This window comes from Orcinus orca, chromosome 11 (assembly GCF_937001465.1).
Source record: "Orcinus orca chromosome 11, mOrcOrc1.1, whole genome shotgun sequence".
NCBI classification, from domain to species: domain Eukaryota; kingdom Metazoa; phylum Chordata; class Mammalia; order Artiodactyla; family Delphinidae; genus Orcinus; species Orcinus orca.
The window spans coordinates 86,904,595-86,924,649 of NC_064569.1; the positions used below are offsets into that span (position 1 = coordinate 86,904,595).

The window sequence follows — 20,055 nt, forward strand, 5'->3', positions numbered from 1 at the left end:
GCTGCTGATTTACAAGCAGCGTCTGATGCAACAGAGCAAAAGGTCCGCGGCTCAGGTCCAGCGGGATGGCTCTGGACACACCAGCCCTCCGTGGCGGAAGCACACTGGGAGCCACATAGGGGAGGGGCCTCCCCTTGCTATGGGCAAGGTCCCAGGTGGACCAGGCATGGATGGGACACCTTCAGGAGTGCAGACCCTTGGGCCTCCGTCATCACCATGCTCCACCATGGTCTCAGCTCCAGCCGTGCACCTAGGCGTCTGTTTAAAGATGGTGATGCCCGGGCCCCACCCACAGAGAGCTGCTAAAAGGTCCCTATAGGTGATTCTAATGCTCCGCCGGGACTGAGAACAAGTGGTGTAGCTGGAAGAGCCCACAGAGGGGTCAGACAGACCTGAGTTTTTAACTCTGGCGCTACCTTGCTTACTTGAGCAAATCAGCTACCCTTCCTGAGCATCAACTTTTTTAACTGCAAAGTGGGAATAACGGTCCCTTCATGACAGAGCTGTTGTGAAATAAGATGATGCACGTCAACGGCCTCATGGAGGGTGATTATTCTACAAATGTTCTCTCCTCTCCCTTCGCTCCCCTTCTTTCAAGGTTCTCCCAAGTGGGTCAGGAGTTCTGGGAATCTCCCAACTCTAAGGGGCTTCCTGCCTTGCTAGGTGGGAAAAAAAGGACGGGAGGGAGGCACATCTTTCCTTATGTTGGATGCCCCCCATCACACATACAAAATACACGCACTCAGAACCCCTACTGGTGAAGCAGCCATATTATTCTACAGCAAAACTATGCAAAGAATGGAGAGTCACAAGAAGCAAAATGAGGGAACACCTAGCTTGTAAGATTTGCTTTGCTTTTCCTGGCGAGAGGAAGACCTAACCTGGGTGTGACACTTCCTCGGGAAGTCCCTGCCTCTGCCTCTGTCTCTCCTGTTAGCTGCGAGCCTCTTACACCTGGCAGCACAGGGGTGAGGTATAGTAGGCCCAAGGGAATGTCTGAATTAATTATGCTCTTTGAGGCCAGGGATGGGCATTTGCAGATCAACAGAGCTCCTAAGGCCCACACGTGTTCATCCCCTAAAAAGGCATTTCCTAAATATACCCGACTCTGATTTTGAGCAACTGGCAGAAAAGGATATAAAGGCACATTCGGCATTTGGGGGACAGCAGCTCAAGGTCTAATGACAGAGCAGCAGCCCCGCAGCACTTCCACGCTGGCATTCCCCTTCAAGTAGTGCAGACGTGGGCCAGTGACTTAATTTTCTGTGCCTCAGTTTATCCACTGTAAAATGGGGATGATAATGCTGTGCATCTCTTAGGGTTACCATGAGGATGAATTAGGTCAGTGATCCAACGTGCTTAGACTACCGCCTGGCACAATTCCTGTTATGTAATTGTTTGCTATTATTATTACTCCATGGGAAAATAACAGGCAAAGAGACCTCAAACTACGGTTCCAATATAAAGGCGTGGGGTCTTAGGGCCCTCCAGTTATCACAAAAGAAGGTGAGGACTGAAGAAAGTGGGGGGGTATATCCTCAGACGAATACAACGAGCTTTCCATTACTGTGTTTCCCAAGGACAGACCGTGGACCGACCCCATCACCTTCCCTTGTGTTATCTGGTTAAAATGCGGAAGATTCCCAGGTGTCCCTAAGTCGCACCCCAGCCCTGCTGGACCAGGCTCTCTGGGGTGGGTGCCAAAGATGGTGCATTTTAACTGGCACACCCAGGAGATTCCCATGTCCCCACAAATCTAAGAGCCCTTAGACTGGCTAAGTTCATCAACTAGAGGGTCATGTCCGTTTGCTCACCATCATAGCCTGAGAGGCTTGCACATAGTACGTGCTCAACAAATATCAGATGAATCCATTCAAGAGTTACAACTCAATAAGTAGTCAGTCAGTTGTTTTGAAGGTGGCAGGCACATGCAAAGCAATGCTAAACCAGACAGACAACTTCATTCATTTATTCTAAAAATCTTCACCGTGCTTACTATATACCAGGCACTGTTCTAGACACTGGAGATGCAGAGAAGATGATGAATGAGGTTGTTTAGAGATAATTAAAATGGTGACAAGTGCTATGAATGGAGCTAATAAAGCAAGGAAACGGGTGGAGCATGTCTCTCTGTCATTAAACTCGGCCTCTAGAACAGCGCCACCCTTTAGAACTTTCTATGATAATGGAAATGATCTTTCCTGCATTGTCGGATGGTTGCCACCAGCCCCATAGGGTTATCCAGCACTTAACATGTGGCTAGTATGCCCAAAGAACTTAAGTTTTTAATTTTATTTCACTGTAATTAATGTTAACTTTAATAGGCACGTGTGTCCACATGAGACAGCACAGGTCTAGGGGCGGAAAGAGATTAGTAGACTGGAAATTATAACACAAAGCACTCAGTGCTATGAGGGTGAGGGAGGCGGGCAGAAGCACCATGTGTTATCAAATGCCTCTCACCCAATTACCAGATGACCTAACGTTCTCTGGCTCTCAGGATTGAAAGAACAAGGTGAGGTACAAGGCATTGTACTTGGGCTGGAATTTTTATAGGCCATGATCAGTTGGAAGTGGTATGCAGCCCGGCCAAGCCCCAGAGACTGTGGTTCAAGAACACACCACCATCCACAAAGCCTGCCCACAGCTGCCAGAGAGATCTCTCTCTTCCCCGTCATTCCGCTGATGGTCATTTTGTCCTTGGCTACAACGTCCCACTGGGCCCTGCATGGATTTTACGAGATTTCTTCGCTTCGAGCATAAGTACGGATACAAGCCTCCTAAATTCCACCGGAAAATTGGTGGCTAATCCAAACATTTCATAAAATTAGAACTCATTGTGGGGCTGAAAGGAATTCAGACTGTGCCGCCACCAGAGAAATGCAAAATATTTGTTATAATTTTTTCCTTCGTGAGCTGTTTCAAGCAGCAAGTGCTTTTTCAGCTTGAAGTTAAAGGAGGCGCTGGGGCGGCGGGGGGAAGGAATGGGAGAGTTTTTGTTTTTGTTTTGTTTTCTCTGTGGTTTGCAAAAAGTATCACCAGATGATGAAACATCGAGGAATCCTGCTGACTCCCTAATCCCTCGGCCAGCAGAGATAATAAACTTTCCCCATCTCGGCTGCACCTTGCCTTTATAAAGATGGGGTTTTTCTTGGAAAATGGTACATCTGCTCCTTAATTTTCTTCTTAGGCTTTAGCCCCAGAATCTTTTCTATGCTGAGATTTCATCAGCAAGAGAGAGACGGCCATCATTCATGCAGGCATGCGTGCAGGCACGTCACCAATACTGATTTGCCAGGCACCATGCTAGGCACTTGAGATAACACCAGTAAACAAAACTGGTGAACATCCCTGCCCTGGAAGAGGCTGCCTTCCAGGGAAGGAGGACAAACGAGGGAGGAGTTGGTGACTGCCACTTGCAATTTGGAGACAAGACCTGAAGACTCACCAAATGCAGAAACTGGATGGGGCTGGAAAGTAAGCTCCAAATCAGTCCCAGAACTCTCAGCTCACAGAGAAATTAGCTGAAGCCATAGAAGGGCGTAATTCGCCCCAGGTCACACAGCTCAAGTTGTGGCAATGGTGGGACGGGCCCCCAAGCCTCCTGACAACATCCCCAGACTCCTAACACTCCGCAGCCATTCCACAAACATGAGGTGCCTTCTTCCTGTGCACCAGGCACAGAACCAGGCACAGGGAGGACATAACTGACATAAGACACGGAATAACTGGCTTCATGGAACCAAGTTCCTCCAGCTGCTATTTTCACAAGCCTGGGCACAACTTCTCGGAGCAGTAAGTCTGGGTTCAGTGGGAGTCCACCCCACAGCGTGTGGGTGAAGGACCAAAGCAGGAAGCTGCAGAAACCTCCAAGGATCCGCGCCCATGAGAGGCCATGGAGCCCAACGATTACAACCTTGACCCTGAAGTCAGACAGCCCATCCCTAGGTCCCAGCTCTGTGACTTTGGGCAAGTCTTGTGACCTCTCTAAGCCTCTCCTTCCTGGTCTGCAAAATGAATGTACTAATAATACAGGCTCAAAGGAGAGGTAGCACGTAAAGTAGTTAGAACAGTGCCTGGCTCACACGCGCCACTCAATAAATGTTTCCTGCTATTACAACCGTTAGGGAAAGGATCCTCCTTCCGCTCTGGACCTTCCTACACATTCAGGAAGGTGGATACGACTCAGTGGAGATTTCCACTTCATTCCTCCCCTCTCCAGGATTTCTGCCACGAGCTGCCTGCACACCCACTCACACACTGGTTCCTTCCCCGAGCATTCCATTTGATTCTGCCTGGGAAACAGATTATCAATTAACCACAAGGAAGATGCAAAGCGGGGTTCTCCCTGGAGCAGGTGCATCACTGCCCTGCCTTTCCACCCAAATACATTCACGTGCTGGGCTCTGAGCTCACCAGATCAACCCGAGTATCAGCCTCTTCCCTCCCACGGCTTCTGCTAGTTGGAGAAACAATTCACTTTCTAATCTACCGAGAGCTAGACAAGGTAGTAGCGTTACATCAAGGACCACTGAGAGCTTCTCAAAGTTTGCTGTCTTCTCTTCTGATACTGAGAAAATCATGGCTGCATAATGAATGTACTTGATGTAAAGGGATGAAATTCTAAGAGACTAAAGCACACACAAAAGAAATACAATAGGGAATCGGTGTCCTTAAATGGACCAGCAAGGAGGGGTAAGCGTTGACCACAAAGGCTGGGGATCTAGAAATGACAAGGGGCAGCTGCACGTTCTAGAACCAAGAGGCGGCTGAGCTCCTTTGGGGCAGAGGCTGTTCCCTGTTGCCATTGCCCAGCCCCAACCCACCACCTCCCTGGTGCCCACACGGGGTCTGGCACAGCGGTGGAGCTCAGCAAATATTTGAATAAATGTGTTTAAACGTGCAAACTGGGAGAGGCATAAGTAAAAATGACAGCTATTTCTACTCCTCCTTGGAAGCCGTCTAGGGTCGTAGCCGAGAGCTCAGACAGATGTGAATTTCATTCCTGCCATCATCCCCCGGTCACAGATAGTGTGTCCCTGGGCCTCAGTTCCCTCTGCAGTAAAACGGGGGTTGTGAGAGCATCTCTCTCACTGGGACGGGGGGTGTCTAAGAACGACCGGGAATTCAGTGAGATGGTGCAGGCAACACACTCAGCCCAAGGCCTGGTGAATATAAAGCGCTCCACAGAGGTGAGCTTGATAGAGTGATTTCATCTTTAAGGATGAAAGACTAGTAAACATACCAGTCAATTCTTCCTTTTAAGTGAGGATGCCAAAAACATGCCTTCCACTGGGGAGAGGGCCCCTCCTTAGTCTTCTCCTCCTGCCTGGAGTCTTGCCTCCACCCACCTGTCCCCAGTTAGAAGGAGCTCCCTGGATGCTGAACGCCCCCCCCCCACACACACACCCCGTCGATGCTAAAAGCACTGGGAGACCCAAATGCACAACGGAGAGCAGAGGCAGCCAGAGGCCTCCAGCCTCACTGGGACCAAAAGCAAAGTCTCCTAAACGCGAAGTCGCTAAGGAATGAGTGAAGATTCCTCCGAGCAGCCCAGCAGGATATGAGTTTGCCGTCCTCTGAATCCCGAATAATAACGGCTAATTTTTATCGAGAACTGGCTACATGTCAGGCACAGTTCTCGGCACTGTCCCTGACAACCCAGGAGGCAGGTTCTATCATCATCCCACTTTATAGAAAACTGATGAGGTTCTTTGAAAATGAGAACGGTCTAACTCACATAGAGCCTAGGCCAGAACTCACTTCACAGACATGCTTAAAAAGCAATGTCTGCCTTGAGCTGAATGGGAATGCGGACTCTCCTTACACTTGACAAAGCCCGCACCTAACAATCTGAAAAAGGTTTTGGGAGCTGAAGATACTTCCCCTTCCCGCAGCAAGACCTCTTGCCAAAAACCAGGCAGTAGGAAATGAAGTCTACATTTCACCAGTTGCATTCAGCGAATCCCAGGATTCTCTTCCTATGCGCTGGCAGGGACCTTGGAAAGCATTTTGTCTTGGCCCCTAGATTTACAGGTGAAGAAAGGGGCTTCAACACCTGGGCACCTACTCTGTGATGCCCTGTGTCCAGGCTGCCCAAGGTACAAAGGCAGCTGAGACCCCATCCTGCCTTTCCCAAGAGGGCTCCTTCCAAGGATAACATTCTCTGTGGGCCACACACTTTTCTAAGAACTTGACGTACAACTCATTTATCCTCACAACGACTCCCATGTCACAGATGAAGAAACCGAGTCAAGCTGACCATCTCAAATTTACACAGGAGGTTGGAGCAGGGTCTCAAACCCAGGCGCTCAGAGCCAGCCCACACTCCCTTTGGATTCCTGGATTGGATCGTCCACTTCCCTTCCACCTTCCTGTGAGTGTCATTGGCAGCTGGGGTGAATCATACATGAGCTGAGCCCAACTCACAATGAAATGACAACAGCCAGCAAGGATTCCTTCCAACCTGCACCCATCAGCCGCTTGTGTGGCTTTCGAGCCACGTGAGCTACAAGGAGCATGACACCAGCGAGAGGGAATTGGGGACTTAAGGAAACACTGACAACGCAGCAGCTCCCTTTTTTTAAACTCCCTTTGGCCACAGAGTTGCAAGTTGCGCCCTGAGCCATCTGGACACCGCCCTTCCCCTCCCCTTCCAGGGAAGGAGGGAACCTACCACAGCAGCCTCTTAGCACCCTCCCACTGGAAATATCCAGCTGCCTCTCAATACCTCTAATGAAAGTAAGCGAAGTGGCATTCTTTTCTCGAGTTTAAAAGGCGAATCACGATGGTGTTTTTCCAGACATACATTAAACTCCGCACTCCAGCCAGTTTACAGTTCCTTAAGTACTTGATTTACAGCCCAGGGAGAAAATGTTTTGAAAATCTTGCAAATGCATTTCGTGTCTCCAGCTTGCCTGCTCTGCAGAGCTGATCACCGGGGATTCTCAGATGGGGGGCGGGCGACTCCCGGAAGTGTGGGAGTGACCCAAGGAGGCCACAGAGCTCCAAAGAACCACGGGGAGCAGCCGCCAGGGGTGGGAACCGGCTTCCCTCCTCCTCCCTCCAGCCGTTCAGAGCCGCAATGGAGACACACCTGGCCGCGTGGGCCCTCCACCGCGGTCCACCTGGTGGTAAGGAGAGGGGTGACCCAGAGCAGGGTCACCCAAGGGCCCTTCCCCACCTTCTCAGGACTGCTGGTGCACTCTCGATGCAGCTATTCATTCGTGCATTCATTCATCCATTCATTCATTCTTACTGAACACCTACTGTATGCCTGGCACCCGGCTACAGGCCAGGATGCCGTGGTCAGACAGTGACCCTGCTTCCCTTCTAATGGGGGAGGAAGGGGAAGCTGTATACAGACAAAGCATCAAACCCACAGGCTCTGAAGGAAACCGACACAGGGCCAAGACAGGAGGAAGAGGGAGTGAGAGTTTGGACAGCCAGTCAGGACCTGAAGGATGTGGCAGATTCAGAGTTTGAGTCCTCAGCAACCCATGGGAGGGTTTAAAGCAGGGACAGCCACGACCTGGTATAAGAAGGCCACCAGGTGCTCGACGCTAGTACTTCTCAACAAAGTAGTAATACCAGCTCTGGTTTTCAAGATACTATGCACAGGATCTGCGTTGCAAGCTTCCAAATCCTGCTTCTCATGGCAATCGCACTTGGTCGGATATTGGTCGCCGCATTTTCAAGATGAGAAAACAAAAGCTCAGAGGAAACGTGCGGCTTGCCCAGGATCCTCCAGCCGCCGAGCCGCAGGGAGGCAAAGGAACCCAAGTCTGCCTGATGGTGCAGCCATGATTTCTTTCTCCTCATTTATATACTCCCTTGCCTCATTCTCAGACTCTTCCAGATGCGCTCATGACACGCCCCAACTAAGTTCTTGGGACCTTGATGGCAGGTCATATTCTGCTCTGAAACTTCCCACTGTCCTGGGCACTTTAGGAAGCCCTCGTGAAATACACCCGGTTTACTGCCAGATTGAAAGGAAGAGGGGTACCACCCCCAGCGGAGGATGTGTGTTCATCACGGGGAATCTTCAGCCCAGCCCCGGTTTAACATGCAGTTTAACAGCTTACCGGAGAGCCTCGCCGTGAAGTCAACATCTGGCTGCTTCTGGACCATTTCCAGAGAATTTTATCAATATAGCCAGACTCCACTCACGGTGGGTCATCTGGCCCAGCCCCTCCTGTGCCGGGGCCTGGGATCTTCTCATTCCTGCGCTGTACAGTGGCGTCTGGGCCAGCGGAATGATAAATGCATTCTGCTTTAAAGCAGATACTTCACAAATCATAACTTACAGATGCTCCAGGACTTTCATGTGGGAAAGACAAATGAGACTTAGGCTGTCTGACTCCAGAGCCACTGAGGACAGGAAGCCACAGCCAGGAAGGCTCTCTCCCCCCTAACAAGCTCATGAGCAAATGTAACAGAAAGAGAATTCGTGCAGGGAAGGGTCTGCCTGGCTTTGCAGACTATGCTACGTAACCCGCCATTCATTTCCAGCCATTGTCTTTCCTTGCCCACAAATCGGAAAGCTCCTTGAGGCCGGGGGTGGTGACCTCCAGCCTCCACACCTCCTAAAACAGTCCCTCGCTCACTGTACTCACTGTATTCCCTTCTGTGCCATCCTACAAGCCTTTGCGCGGGACCTACTATGTGCCTGGCACACTGCTAGGCACAGACAGTAGGTCCAAGACGGTTAGAAGGGGCTTCCCAGCAGCCAAGACACCTCAACTCAATCCTTATCTCCTGCAGCTTCCCAGGAGGAAGTGAGATCAGATGTCCTGGAGTGGGGTGGGTGCATTTCTGTCTGCAGGCGGGGAAGTGAACCAGCTGACCGCCCGAGGCCCCCTAGGGATTCCAGAACCTGAGGCTGCTGAAGGCGCAGAGAACGAAGTGTGTGCCCAGGAGGAGAGCTCTCTGACCTGCTTCATCAAAACAGACCCGTGGCCCAACAAGCAGAGGTCTCTCTCCCCCAGCACCGTGCTGAGCCTTATCTTCTCACAGCTCGACTCCTGCGAAAACCTCCAGGCTGGCTCCCTGCTCCAAGCCGGCACACCAGACCCATGGGCTCGGAGCCCCCGCTGTGATCAGCGCCCAGCTCAGCCCACCTAGAGGAAGGGAGCTGGCCAAGGTCTCTGCATTCACGCTGCCTGGGTCCAGACCCTGGCTCTGCTGCTGCGTGTGACCCTGGCAATTAGCGAACCCCTCCATCTCTTCATCTGGGAAATGAAACGATTGCAGGATTGTCACGAGAATTAAATTAGTTAAATGGACCTGGCACATTAGAAGCACTCAAGAAGAATTAGCCGCTATTATTATCATTATTATTATTAAACGGTATTATTATTCCCCCCATCCCATATCACTAACCTTGCCTCCCACTATGTCCCAGCATACACCCTGCATTCCAAGAGATCTGGCCTGCTCACCCTGGAATCTGCCCTCTGCCCGAAAGCTTCCATATTTCAGTCTTCGGAAACCCAAATCAAGGGTCATCTTCAACAGCCCCTGCCCTCCTTAATCCTACAGTACGCCCTCTCTCTATACCCTTCCTGAACAACAAGAAAACCCCCCAGGAGAAGAACCTCCCCATGGCTAATCTTCCGGCACATGAGTGAAACACCGCACCCAAATCCAGAGGTCACCTGCTGTGCATCAAAAAGAAGGTTTTCCACTTCAACAGCAGCAATGGGTCTCAACATAGATAAACCTGTCTGACACTGCCTAGCTATTTGATCCTGGGCAAGTTACTTAACCTCCCCAAGCACTGTTTTCCCCACTGGTTAAATGAGTCTAACAAGAGTGCGCACCTCTTAGGATCGTGGTGACGATCAGAAAATGTCCGCAAAGCACTTAGCACAGCGTGACACACCACAAACTCTCAAAAGTATCCGCTGGTTGTAATAACAGCGGCAGCAGCAGCAATACAGGAGGGGGTGTTCCTGTCTAGCACGGAACTCAATTTAATGAACTGATCTTCGATGAGCTACATTCCCACTTGAACATCTCCAGAAGTAATCAATTCCTGTATAGAAGAGGTACCCATGGCCTAGCAACTGCTCACTCTGTCTCTTCCACCAGACTGTAAGTTCCTCGGGTCTTATCCATGTGTATGTCCCAGAATTTAACATGGTGAGAAGCATATGGCAGATGGTAATAAATCTTTGTTGAACTGAGCAGAATTAGCTCAATAGTTGTAAGTACATTTCATCTTTGCTACTAGATTATAAGCTCTTTAAGAGTGAGGCTCGTGTCTTGCTCCAGTAAAGATTTATTAAATGAGTGATGGAAAAATACCAAACTAAGAATCAGGTTTCTTAGACCCAGCCCAGTCACTCACCAGCTGTGCAACCTCAGAAAAGTCACTTAACAATTCTGTACCTTATTTTTCCCGCCTCAAGGATGAGAAGTTTGGACCACGTGTCTGCCGAAGTCCCTTCCCCCCTGAAACTGGGTTTGGGCCTTAGCTGCGACAGGGCACCTCAGCCACCATGCGTATGACAGCCACGCGCAGGCCAGCTTACTAATTTGCAACCCCGATCTGCAATTTTCCAGCACCAGGCTATCAATAACTTTGGGCCAGTGCTTAAAACACCCGTTTTTAGTCAAATCATCCCTTTGCTGGGCAAGGATGCCCCATCACCCACGCACCATGGCAAACTGGGGGCACGATTTGCCCGCCAGCCCTGCCAGACCCCTCCCGGAGACCTGCTTCCTGCTCACACCACGTCACGTACTGCTCACAGGAGCTAACCTGGTGCAGAGGGAGAGTTGAACTTAGCCCTTGACGGTGAGGTGATCGCATAACACCTCTCCCCAAAACGTTGTTTGTTTTTGCCCTTGAATTTTTTGGCAATGCTCTGTGCAGCCTGAGGGTCCAGGGAGTTTGGCTCAAAGAAAATGCCATGTTATAACATTGGGGCTCACTACACAGCCCTGCCTGAAACTGTATCAAAACAAAAGTTGTGCAATAAACAAAGCCCAAATTCAAGGCCTTAGAAATGTGTTCAGATCCTACCAGAATCTGGCTGACTGTCGTGGCTTCCTACGGGTGCACTTCCCTAATTAACCTGAAAAGTTGATGATTTCTCCTTCCTCTCTCTGAGTGAGTTAACTGTCCAATGCATCATGCCTCTCTGATGGTCTTAAAATCTAAATGAAAGTCCAAGCGATATGAGAAAAAACATCTTTTAAAAGAGGAAAGTAAATTTGCTAATTTCCCTTTTTGAGGTTTTCTATAGGTTATTTTATTCAATTCTCACAACTAGTCCATGAAGTTGGTACTATATTAGCCCATTTCACAGATGAGGAAGTGGAGGTTTCTGAAAGTTACATAGCTTGCCCAAAGTCACAAGGCTAGTCAGGGATCAGTCAGGACTTGAACGTAAGCCAGGACTCTTAGCCCTTCTGCAAGAGTGCCTCCTTTGTGGGGCTTGTTAATCTCTGGAAGAAGCCACTTTGAGTCCTTTCTCGTGGACATGCTCAGGCAGCAGCAGCAAGACTACATTTGGGATGAAGAGGGGAAGATGCCTGGACCACGCAGAGGGCTGGACTAGCCAACTCCAAGTTCCAGACTCTGCAACTTTCTACGGAACTGCCTTTCACGGAGCGCTGATGCTGCATGGTATTTTGCTTGATTCAGAAGGCCCTTGCAGACGTGCAATTCTTATTCTTAAACACTTCTCTGTCTCGGGGGGCTGATTTCACAGCATCTCATGGAGCCTGACACCCAGCACCCGATTTCCGCCACTCGCATTGGCAAAGGAGCTGACAGTCACAGCTCCTCTCGGGAAGTGCTCTGAAGGGCGTGGGGACAAACGAAAATAAAACATCACTTCACAATTCTACCCAAAGACCTAAAAGGTAGAATTGAGACAGCGTGCTCTGAATTCTCCTAAACTGCACCCCAAAAGCAAATTGCGGATGTTTAGTGCATCCTCAGAACCAGAAGAAAACTCCAAGTTCACACTTCAGATGAAAATTCCTTGCTGCTCTTGACAGCTTCTGAGTCACCAAGCACTGTACAGGCAAGAACAACTTGCTGACCAATTTTTTTGATGTTTGTTTTATTTTCTGTCCAGTCAGGCACAGGGAATTTTCCACCTGACAATTCTTGTTTCTCACTTAAGTTCTGACACCATCTGTGAGCAGTGTGCTCAGCAGGGGAAGGACTTGAGGCCAAGGAAGGCTTCCCTTCACCCAACCTCGGTTTTCCCATCTGCTTAATGCAGGGTTTTCACCAGATGATTTTGCTAACATCCTAAGTTTATCTATCAAGTAGAAAGCAGTCTGGGGATTGCCAGTTTCTGGATGTGGATATGCTACCAGATTCAAAATCTTTGCATAATTTTTGAGTGAAACATGAGATGGAGCTGAAATGAATAGCACAATGGGAAACTGAACTAGGACTGGACAATACCAGAGCAGGACTCAAATCTTGCGGCTGTGAAATGAGCCTCTTCCGTTCTCAGGGCGCCCCCTAGTGGCCACTCGGCTAAATCCCGACGGAATGCTCAGAGTTTCTGCAAATAAAGGGAAAGACACCCACCAAAAGAGAAAGGCAGGCTCCCGTCTACTGATGCAATCCCTTTCACTCTACCCTAGTCCGTGGATCAGACAGCAAGACAAATACCTGAGGCCTCAGTGAAGCTCGAAAAGATGTCTGCCATAAGACAAGCTTTCACTCTTGCAGTTAGTGGCAGCTCCCCAGGCTTCTGGTATCTGTGTCCCCTCACAAATCCCAGACACACCCTTACCACTCAACCCCTCACAAGCTCACATCCTCAACCTGCAGCTCCAACTGCGTCTGGTTTTCATTACTCCGCTTTCCAACTTCCCAGCGCGATTCTTCAACAGCTATTAAGACAACATGAGCAAGGAGCTAGGCTTAGTTTTTGCTTATTCAACATCCAGCCTGGGGAATATCACCTCAGACGAAAAGCATGAATGAAGTGCACGTTTCTCAGCCTCCTCTTCCACAGACCTGCAAGTGTGCTCCTCAAAGGTCATCTTTACAACCATCTCCTCTTGAAATTTTTCAACCTACAAAAATGGCACCTGCCCTCTCAATGACTTGCTTGCTATGGAATTTGTTGATAGGTGACAGTTTAAAAATACAAGGTACAATCTCTCAAATTTCCAATTAACCTATAACAGACTTTTTTTAGGCTATAGGATAAAGCCGTATCAACCCAAAGAGTGAAGCCTAGAATGAGGGAGTTACCCAGGTAACCAAATATTTGAGAATTGGGGGGCTGAACTTTCTGACTGATGCCCCATTTTGTCCACAGAACTGTCCCTGCAAAGATGCAAAAGAAAAATACTGACATGAACCTACCACTTCATCCAACAGTCCATTTTGCTTTTTCCCTATGGTCATTTGTTAAGTTTATAATCAACCTGGGACGTGAAACAGCCCCCAAAAGTGTACACAAGGAGTGCCATAATTAGTTCCTGACTTTGGCCCCAAATCGATTAAAATCCATCTGATATGCTGCAAATCAAAGAACCATGTTAATTTCCTGCCACACACCACACAAACTCTTTCTGCAACAGTCAGTCACTTTGAACCCAAACCTCCAGCCACAAGCAGTGTGGATTTCAAGGGCCCGTTCTGCAGAAAGGAAAATGACAACACACCGAGGTTGGGACAATGCAGAGACCCCAAGGCACTCGAGGCGCTACTTGGGGCTGTGTAAATGGTCTTGGGACCCTGGCAGGGTTTCAGCTGTCACAAAGAGTGGGGGTGGCTGGGGCAGACCCCTTAAGCAATGTAGTAGCCCTGCAGCCAGGGCCTGAAATGCAATTGAGTCTGCAACTCAACGTCCGTGTGGCTGTCCATGCCCTAGGCATTTCAGTCCTCCCAGAAGCCAGCAACAAACTGTCACAACCCTCAGGCAATCAGCAGCCTTTACTTTTGTCCCCTAACCTTCCCTCTTAAAAGCAGGCAGGAGTGCGTCCTCCCTTGCAGTGACAGCAGCATCGCGGTAACGGGGAGTGGGAGGATGCAGGGGAGGGGGGTCTCATTCATCTACAGGACATGGGGCTTGGGGGACCAGCTCCGAGCTGAGTTTGTGGTTCTGTCTGGAGTTAAAGCAATAAGGCATTCCAGGGAATGAATGCGTGCCCGCGAGGGAGACCCCAACGGTCCCGACGTTGCAAAGTGTTTGCAAATCATAAACACTACTTTGCTGATGGGATCAAAACCCCCAAAATATGCGCAGACAGGATGTAACAAGTGTTTCGGGAGAAAGACACGCCTGAGCCACGGGGAGCTGGGGGGAGAGTGAGGAATCTGTCTGGGGGTTCCCGGGAAGCCCCCTCTCGGACAAGAGACCCTCCTCTGCGCCCCAGACCCCGCCGCGCGCGCGCTGGGTCCCCAGCCGCGTCTAGCCCGAGCCCCCCGGGTTTCCCCCCAACTCACCACTCGGCCCGAAAACCTCTCGGTGGCCCTCTTGACTTTGCCGTAGGTGCCTTTGCCCAGAGTCTCCTGCAGCTCGTAGCGGTGTTTCAAGTTGTGCTTGTGGTGATGCCGCTTCACCCCGTGCGGCTTCCTGGGCTCCGGGGCCGCCGCCGCGGGGGCTGCTGTCGCCCCCGCCCCCGCCTCCGGGGGAGAGCCCGGAGCCCCCGGCCCCAAGTCCGGGCAGTCCCCGGCCGCGGGCGCAGCGGCCCCCTCCATGTCCGAACGCGGGGCGAGCCGGGCCGGAGAGGGCAGGACAGGGCACGGCGCTCGCGGTGTCTGGGTCCCCGCCGAGGGAAACCTGGGCGCGCTCAAGGTCGCCCCCGCAGCATTGGGTAGGCGGCCGGCTCCCGCCCGGGCTGCGGCTGGGTCACTGGCGGCGGCGGGGACCGCACATCTGGCGCCCCCGGCGCGCACGATCCGCGCACCGCCCACCAGCCGCGGCGAGCTGCGGCGCGTCGGGCGAGGTGGCGGCGGTGGCGGGGGAGGCGGTGGTGTTCGCAGGAGGGAGGGGAGAGGGGTGGCTCCGAGCGCAGGAGGGGGAGTGTTATGTGGGGCGCCGCGCCCCCGGACCCCTCCCCGGGAGGACGCGCAGACGGGGCGGGGGCGGAGGCGGCGAGCGCGGGCCGGCCCCGGGGGGAGGGGGCGAGGGGCGAGGGGCGGGGCGGCCGGGGCTTCCCCCACCTCCCGGGACCCGGGGCCACCCCGAGCTGGGAGGGGGACGGGTGCGTGTCGCGACTCGCCCTTTGTGCTGCGCCGCCTAGGCCGCAGAGGCGGCGGCGGCCGGCGGGCTTTGTCCTCGCTCGGCCGGGACGGAGACAGGGGATTCCCAGCCCGGGCGACCCCTCCCCGGGCTCGCCCGCCGCAACTACCGCGGGCCCTCCGCCGCCGCCGCCGCCACCGCTACAGCCTCCTCCGACTCCTGCTCCGGCCGCTCGGCCTCCCTTCCTGCTCGCGCCCTGGCGGCGGCGGCGGCGGCGGCGGCGGCGGCTCGCCGAGCCCCGGGGCCGGGCAGGCGAGAGCGCTCGGAGCCGAGGGCCGCCGGGACCCTCTCGCGATCCGGCCGGGGGCGCCGCGGGCTCGGGCGCCCCTTCATTTTCTTTTGGGTGTCGCCGCGGCCGCCAGGCCGGAGACTGGGGAGAGGCTGGGGGAGGGGAGCAGCGCGGGTGTTGGGTTACAGGCGGTGAGTCACGGCCACCCCGGCCCATCCGCGGTGCGCACCCCCTCCGCCCCACCGGGGCTGGCACCCCCGCCTCGCAGACCCCCGCCGCGGCAGCGGAAGGGCTGCTCGTCCCGGGCAGCTGCGCGCCCCCGAAAACCCCAAGAGGGGCGCGCTGAGCCCGGCGCCGCGCCCTCCCCGAAGAAAGGCGGAGTCGGGGAGGGAGGGAGGCTAGGAGGCTGAATCTGGGGCCCGCCGCCGCACTGCCGACCTCCGACACCATCTAGAGAGAGCAGGGCGACGGCTGACAGAGGAGGAGAGCTGGGTGCCCACCCTGCCCGCCAAGGCTGCCTTTGGAGGTGGGCAAACCAGGGGCCTCGAATGGAGCAGGATTGGGGCCTTCTGAAGCCAGAGGTGACTTGCAGGCCTCTCGGCCCCTTGGGCCGTTAGAGTTTTCCTTTAACTGAAATGGCCAGATCCTGGACATGGTACCAGGCACTCTACCCCCCCCCCCCAAGCGAGGGTCAGGCAGGAAGGGCCTACGTCTGCAGCCAGGCTGCCCCGTTCTTCTAAGAAGGAGCAAGGAAAAATAAAGAAGGCAAAGGGAAAAGAAGCCTTAGGAATTTTTTTAATAAATGGTTCAGTATACCAGACTAGGATGGGAAGAGTGAGGTATGAAGGATGTCTGGTGCGTTCTGCAGATGGCTTGGTGGTTCTTACTTTTTCACCAGTGAGCTGGGCTCGCCCTTCCTCTGCAGCTCTCAGGTTCATCCCTTCTGCATTCCTGCTGTCTTCACTCCTCTGTCCCTTATCACCTTACCGAGGACTCCAGCAACAGCATGTCCTCCCCGCAAACCCCCTCCCTGCTGCCAGAGTCATGGCCTATAACACTGCAGTCATCATATCCTCTCTGTACCACACTCCTGTGCTTGGTATTCTTCTCTGTCCAAACTTCTCTTCTACTGATGCTTGACATAAACCCCGCTGTCCCTTCTTGCCTTCCCCAGGAGCACACTGGTTATCGCTTAATACAAACACAAACGCCATGTTTATTCAATTCCTATTCTGTCCTCCACGCTTGCAGGGCCTCTCTGCCCCCATCCTGCAACTATTCTGCTTTTATACAAAGTCTGTAGATGTTGTGTATGTAGATTAAAAAGTCAGAGTGAGTAACATGCAGATTGAGCCTGGCTTCCCAGTGGATAGGCTGTGTGACCTTGGTCAAATGACTCAACCTCTCAGAGCTTCAGTTTCTTCTTCTTAAAGTATAGATTAGTGGGTCTGTTTTACAGATAAACAGATCGTGTCTGTAGCGGTAATTAAAACGGTTAACCAAATATTTTCTGGGTCTTTCCCTTCCCAGGGACATGGTAAGAACCTACTACCCCATCCTCTTGAAATTAGATTTGGCCGTATGACTTGCATGGGCCAATGGAATGAGAGCAGTGATGTGCAAAGCTTTTAAGGATCAATGGGCAAATGCCCATGTCTGGACAATCCTGCAAGTTCAGTCTTGGCAATCTTATCGTGACAACCATGAAGTACAGAGATAGAGCCTCCGTCATCCAGCCTGGGCCTCTGTAGAGATGGCAGAGCTGTCCCAGTTAACCTGCATTGGAAAAGTAGTGTGAGCAAATATTAAACACATGTTAAACCAGGGAGATATAGGGGTTATTTATTATAGCAGCGTAACGTTGCTTATTCTGGCTGATAGAGATGCTCCCAAGTGCCTGGGACTTAATCAGTATTTGTTGCATGAATAACACCTACCATGTACGGAACCTGTTTTATGACAGGAAACCCTGTTTTTGGTTGAGGAAACCATATCAGAAAGGTTAAGTAATTTGCCTGGGATTACACAGGCTGTAAATAGCAGTGCCGGGATTTAAACACTACCTGTCCAGTTCCAAAGTGTATGTTGTTCTTCCACATATGCTGTGCTACCTCTCCTTAAATGGGAAGGATGGAAACAGTACAATGCCTGGCACACAGTCATGCCCAAGCACAGAGAGTTCCTCTCCAGACTGAATTCCTATAGCATTTATAATTTGAACCACACTTCAGCACAATGTTCTCATGCATTGTGCTCAAGTGTTTTCACATAGATAAAGCATTTCCTCCAACAAGATCCCAGGCTCCTTGGTTAAGAACTTGAGTTCTGGAGTCAGACTGCCTGGGTTCAAATCCCTGTTCCACCACGCATAACTGAGCATCTTGGACAATTCTTTTCCTCCTCTGCCCCTCGGTTCTCTCATCTGCAAAATATCAATGGTAATAACATAGGAGGTATTGGCAGGGGTAACAGTATGTCCCAGGGGGTTGGTGTGAGGATTAAGAGACATAATGTATACACTCAATAAGTCATGGCTATTAATATTATACTTATTTTTTGTCTTCTTAGGGCTCCTACTAGAATTCATGCAGTTACAAGCAGGTTGATCATACTGCCTGATTAGACTCTGATTTCTGACTTCATTCTGGATATGGGACAAATGTTGTCACATCAGCAGTTGGAAGCATGACATCCACACTGTCCTACAACTTATATTTACATAAGGCTCCCTACTTGTTCTTTACTACACTTTCTATTTTCAAAGCAATTTAAAAGAAAGAGTGTTTGCTCTTTTGAGAAATCTTTGTTCAGAAAACATAGTAATACCAGTTACGGTTTATCTACTGTCTGCCACGACCTTTATATGTATTACCTCTAATCATCATAAAACCGCAAGATGGGTGTTATGATCCCCACTTGGCTGTTATGATCCCCCACTTGGCTGTTAACACTGAGTCTCAAAGAGGTTAAGTTACCTGTGATCAGGCTTTGCTCTGACCCCCGTTCCAAGCTGCCTGACATCCCAGCTCATGTCAATGAATGCAGATGCTTTGGTTGACACGAGTCTTCCATTTTTCTAGATGAGGTTTTGGAACATTACCTAAGGTTGTGACATTTCTAACTTATGTTGTCTGGTAGACGACCTACAATAAAAAGCAACCCAGGCAGACGCTTATTCTTCACAGTGGCGGATTTCTAGATGCCCGCCAAATATTCATGCTTCTTCCACAGCTGCTCCACTGGGGATATATTTCCCAGCCTCCTTTGCATCCCACTGTGGCCATATGACTGGTTATCTCTAGTGAGATGTAAGCAAAAGTGATATGCATTACTTCTAGACCAGGGTGTTGAAAAATGGGTATACCTTCCCCACTTTGCCTAGCTGGAAGCAGAGGACTCCAAGGCCCCAGAAGATGATGGAGTCAGCAAATAAAAGAAGCCTGTGTCCCTGCATCACCTTGAAAAATAAAGTCACCCTCTGACCAGGATATTAGACTGGTGCATGAGTGAGAAGTAAACTTCTATTGTGTTAAGCCCCTGAAATTAGAGGGTTTCTTTGTTACAGCAGCTAGTACTACCCTAACTAATACATAGAGCTTATACTGTCTGTATTTACATATAAAAAGCAAAATGGGAGATTATAACAACCCTCTGAATAGCTGGAACCCAAAATGCCACTTTTATGTTCTCTGTCCACTTGCTTATTTAAGGAGAAAGCTTATTATTTGGAGCAGGAGTTTTTCCTTTCATTTTTCCCAGGTTACAAGTATCTGTGATCAAGCAAGAGTAGTATTCAATAGTCATAAAACTAGTAAGAAACAAATTTAGTCCTTCAACAATATTTCTTCTTTTCTCACTACATACCAGGCATCTGGGGCTGAGAATGCACTGTAACGAGACAGGCCTAGTCTCATCTTCCTGAAGTTTCTAGTCTGTGGGTAATAAACACAATTTACAACATTCAACTGACCTCCAGCCACCAAACTTCTTGGGAGAGCCCAGGCTATCTGAATGTGGAATATATACTTAAAATAAAAACTAAAATTTCCTCAAAAATTGAAACAGAAGCTGTGTTTCTCTCTAAGCTAAGTGGCTAGAGAAACAGTAAAAACGGTGGTTAAGAGCGTAGGCTCCAGAATCAGAACCAGCTGAGTTCAAATCCTGGCTCTACCACTTTCAAACTGTGTGATCTTGGGCAACTTCTTTGTTTCTCAGTTTCCCCATCTTTAAAATGGGACACTAATAATACCTAGCTCAAAGGGTTTCTGTTGAGGATTGATTGAGTTAATGCAAAAAAAAAAAAAAGGCACTAAGAACAACACAAGATGACACGAGATAGCGTCCAATAAATGTTGGCTGTTATTATTTTTAGCCATTTTCCCACTGGTATTACATTATGTGTATAAAAGGATACAAGGGAAGACCTTTTCAGGGGGGCTGACAGATGACACCAGGAAACAGAATTTTCAATAAAATCCATTGATATTACAAGGATTCAACTGAAATAACCCAGACTGAGATCCTACTTTCCATTCTCCTCATCTCTTTGGTGACTGAGGGGACAAAAGGGTCCTGTTGGGAAAAGCATCACTT

At 50.6% G+C, this 20,055-nt stretch overlaps 1 protein-coding gene across 2 annotated transcripts in view; it reads right to left on the reverse strand.

The window, feature by feature from the left end:
- The window catches only part of NUAK1 (NUAK family kinase 1), a 68,857-nt gene extending 53,936 nt beyond the window's left edge, over nt 1-14,921 (reverse strand). Inside the window, exon 1 of one of the 2 annotated variants that reach the window (XM_004269426.3) lies at nt 14,435-14,921. In XM_004269426.3, coding sequence (XP_004269474.1) covers nt 14,435-14,689 — 255 coding nt within the window. In that variant the 5' untranslated portion in view covers nt 14,690-14,921. The remainder of the gene's footprint in view (nt 1-14,434) is intronic. The other variant, XM_033427567.2, reaches the window with a different exon arrangement.
- Nucleotides 14,922-20,055: the final 5,134 nt, after the last annotated feature.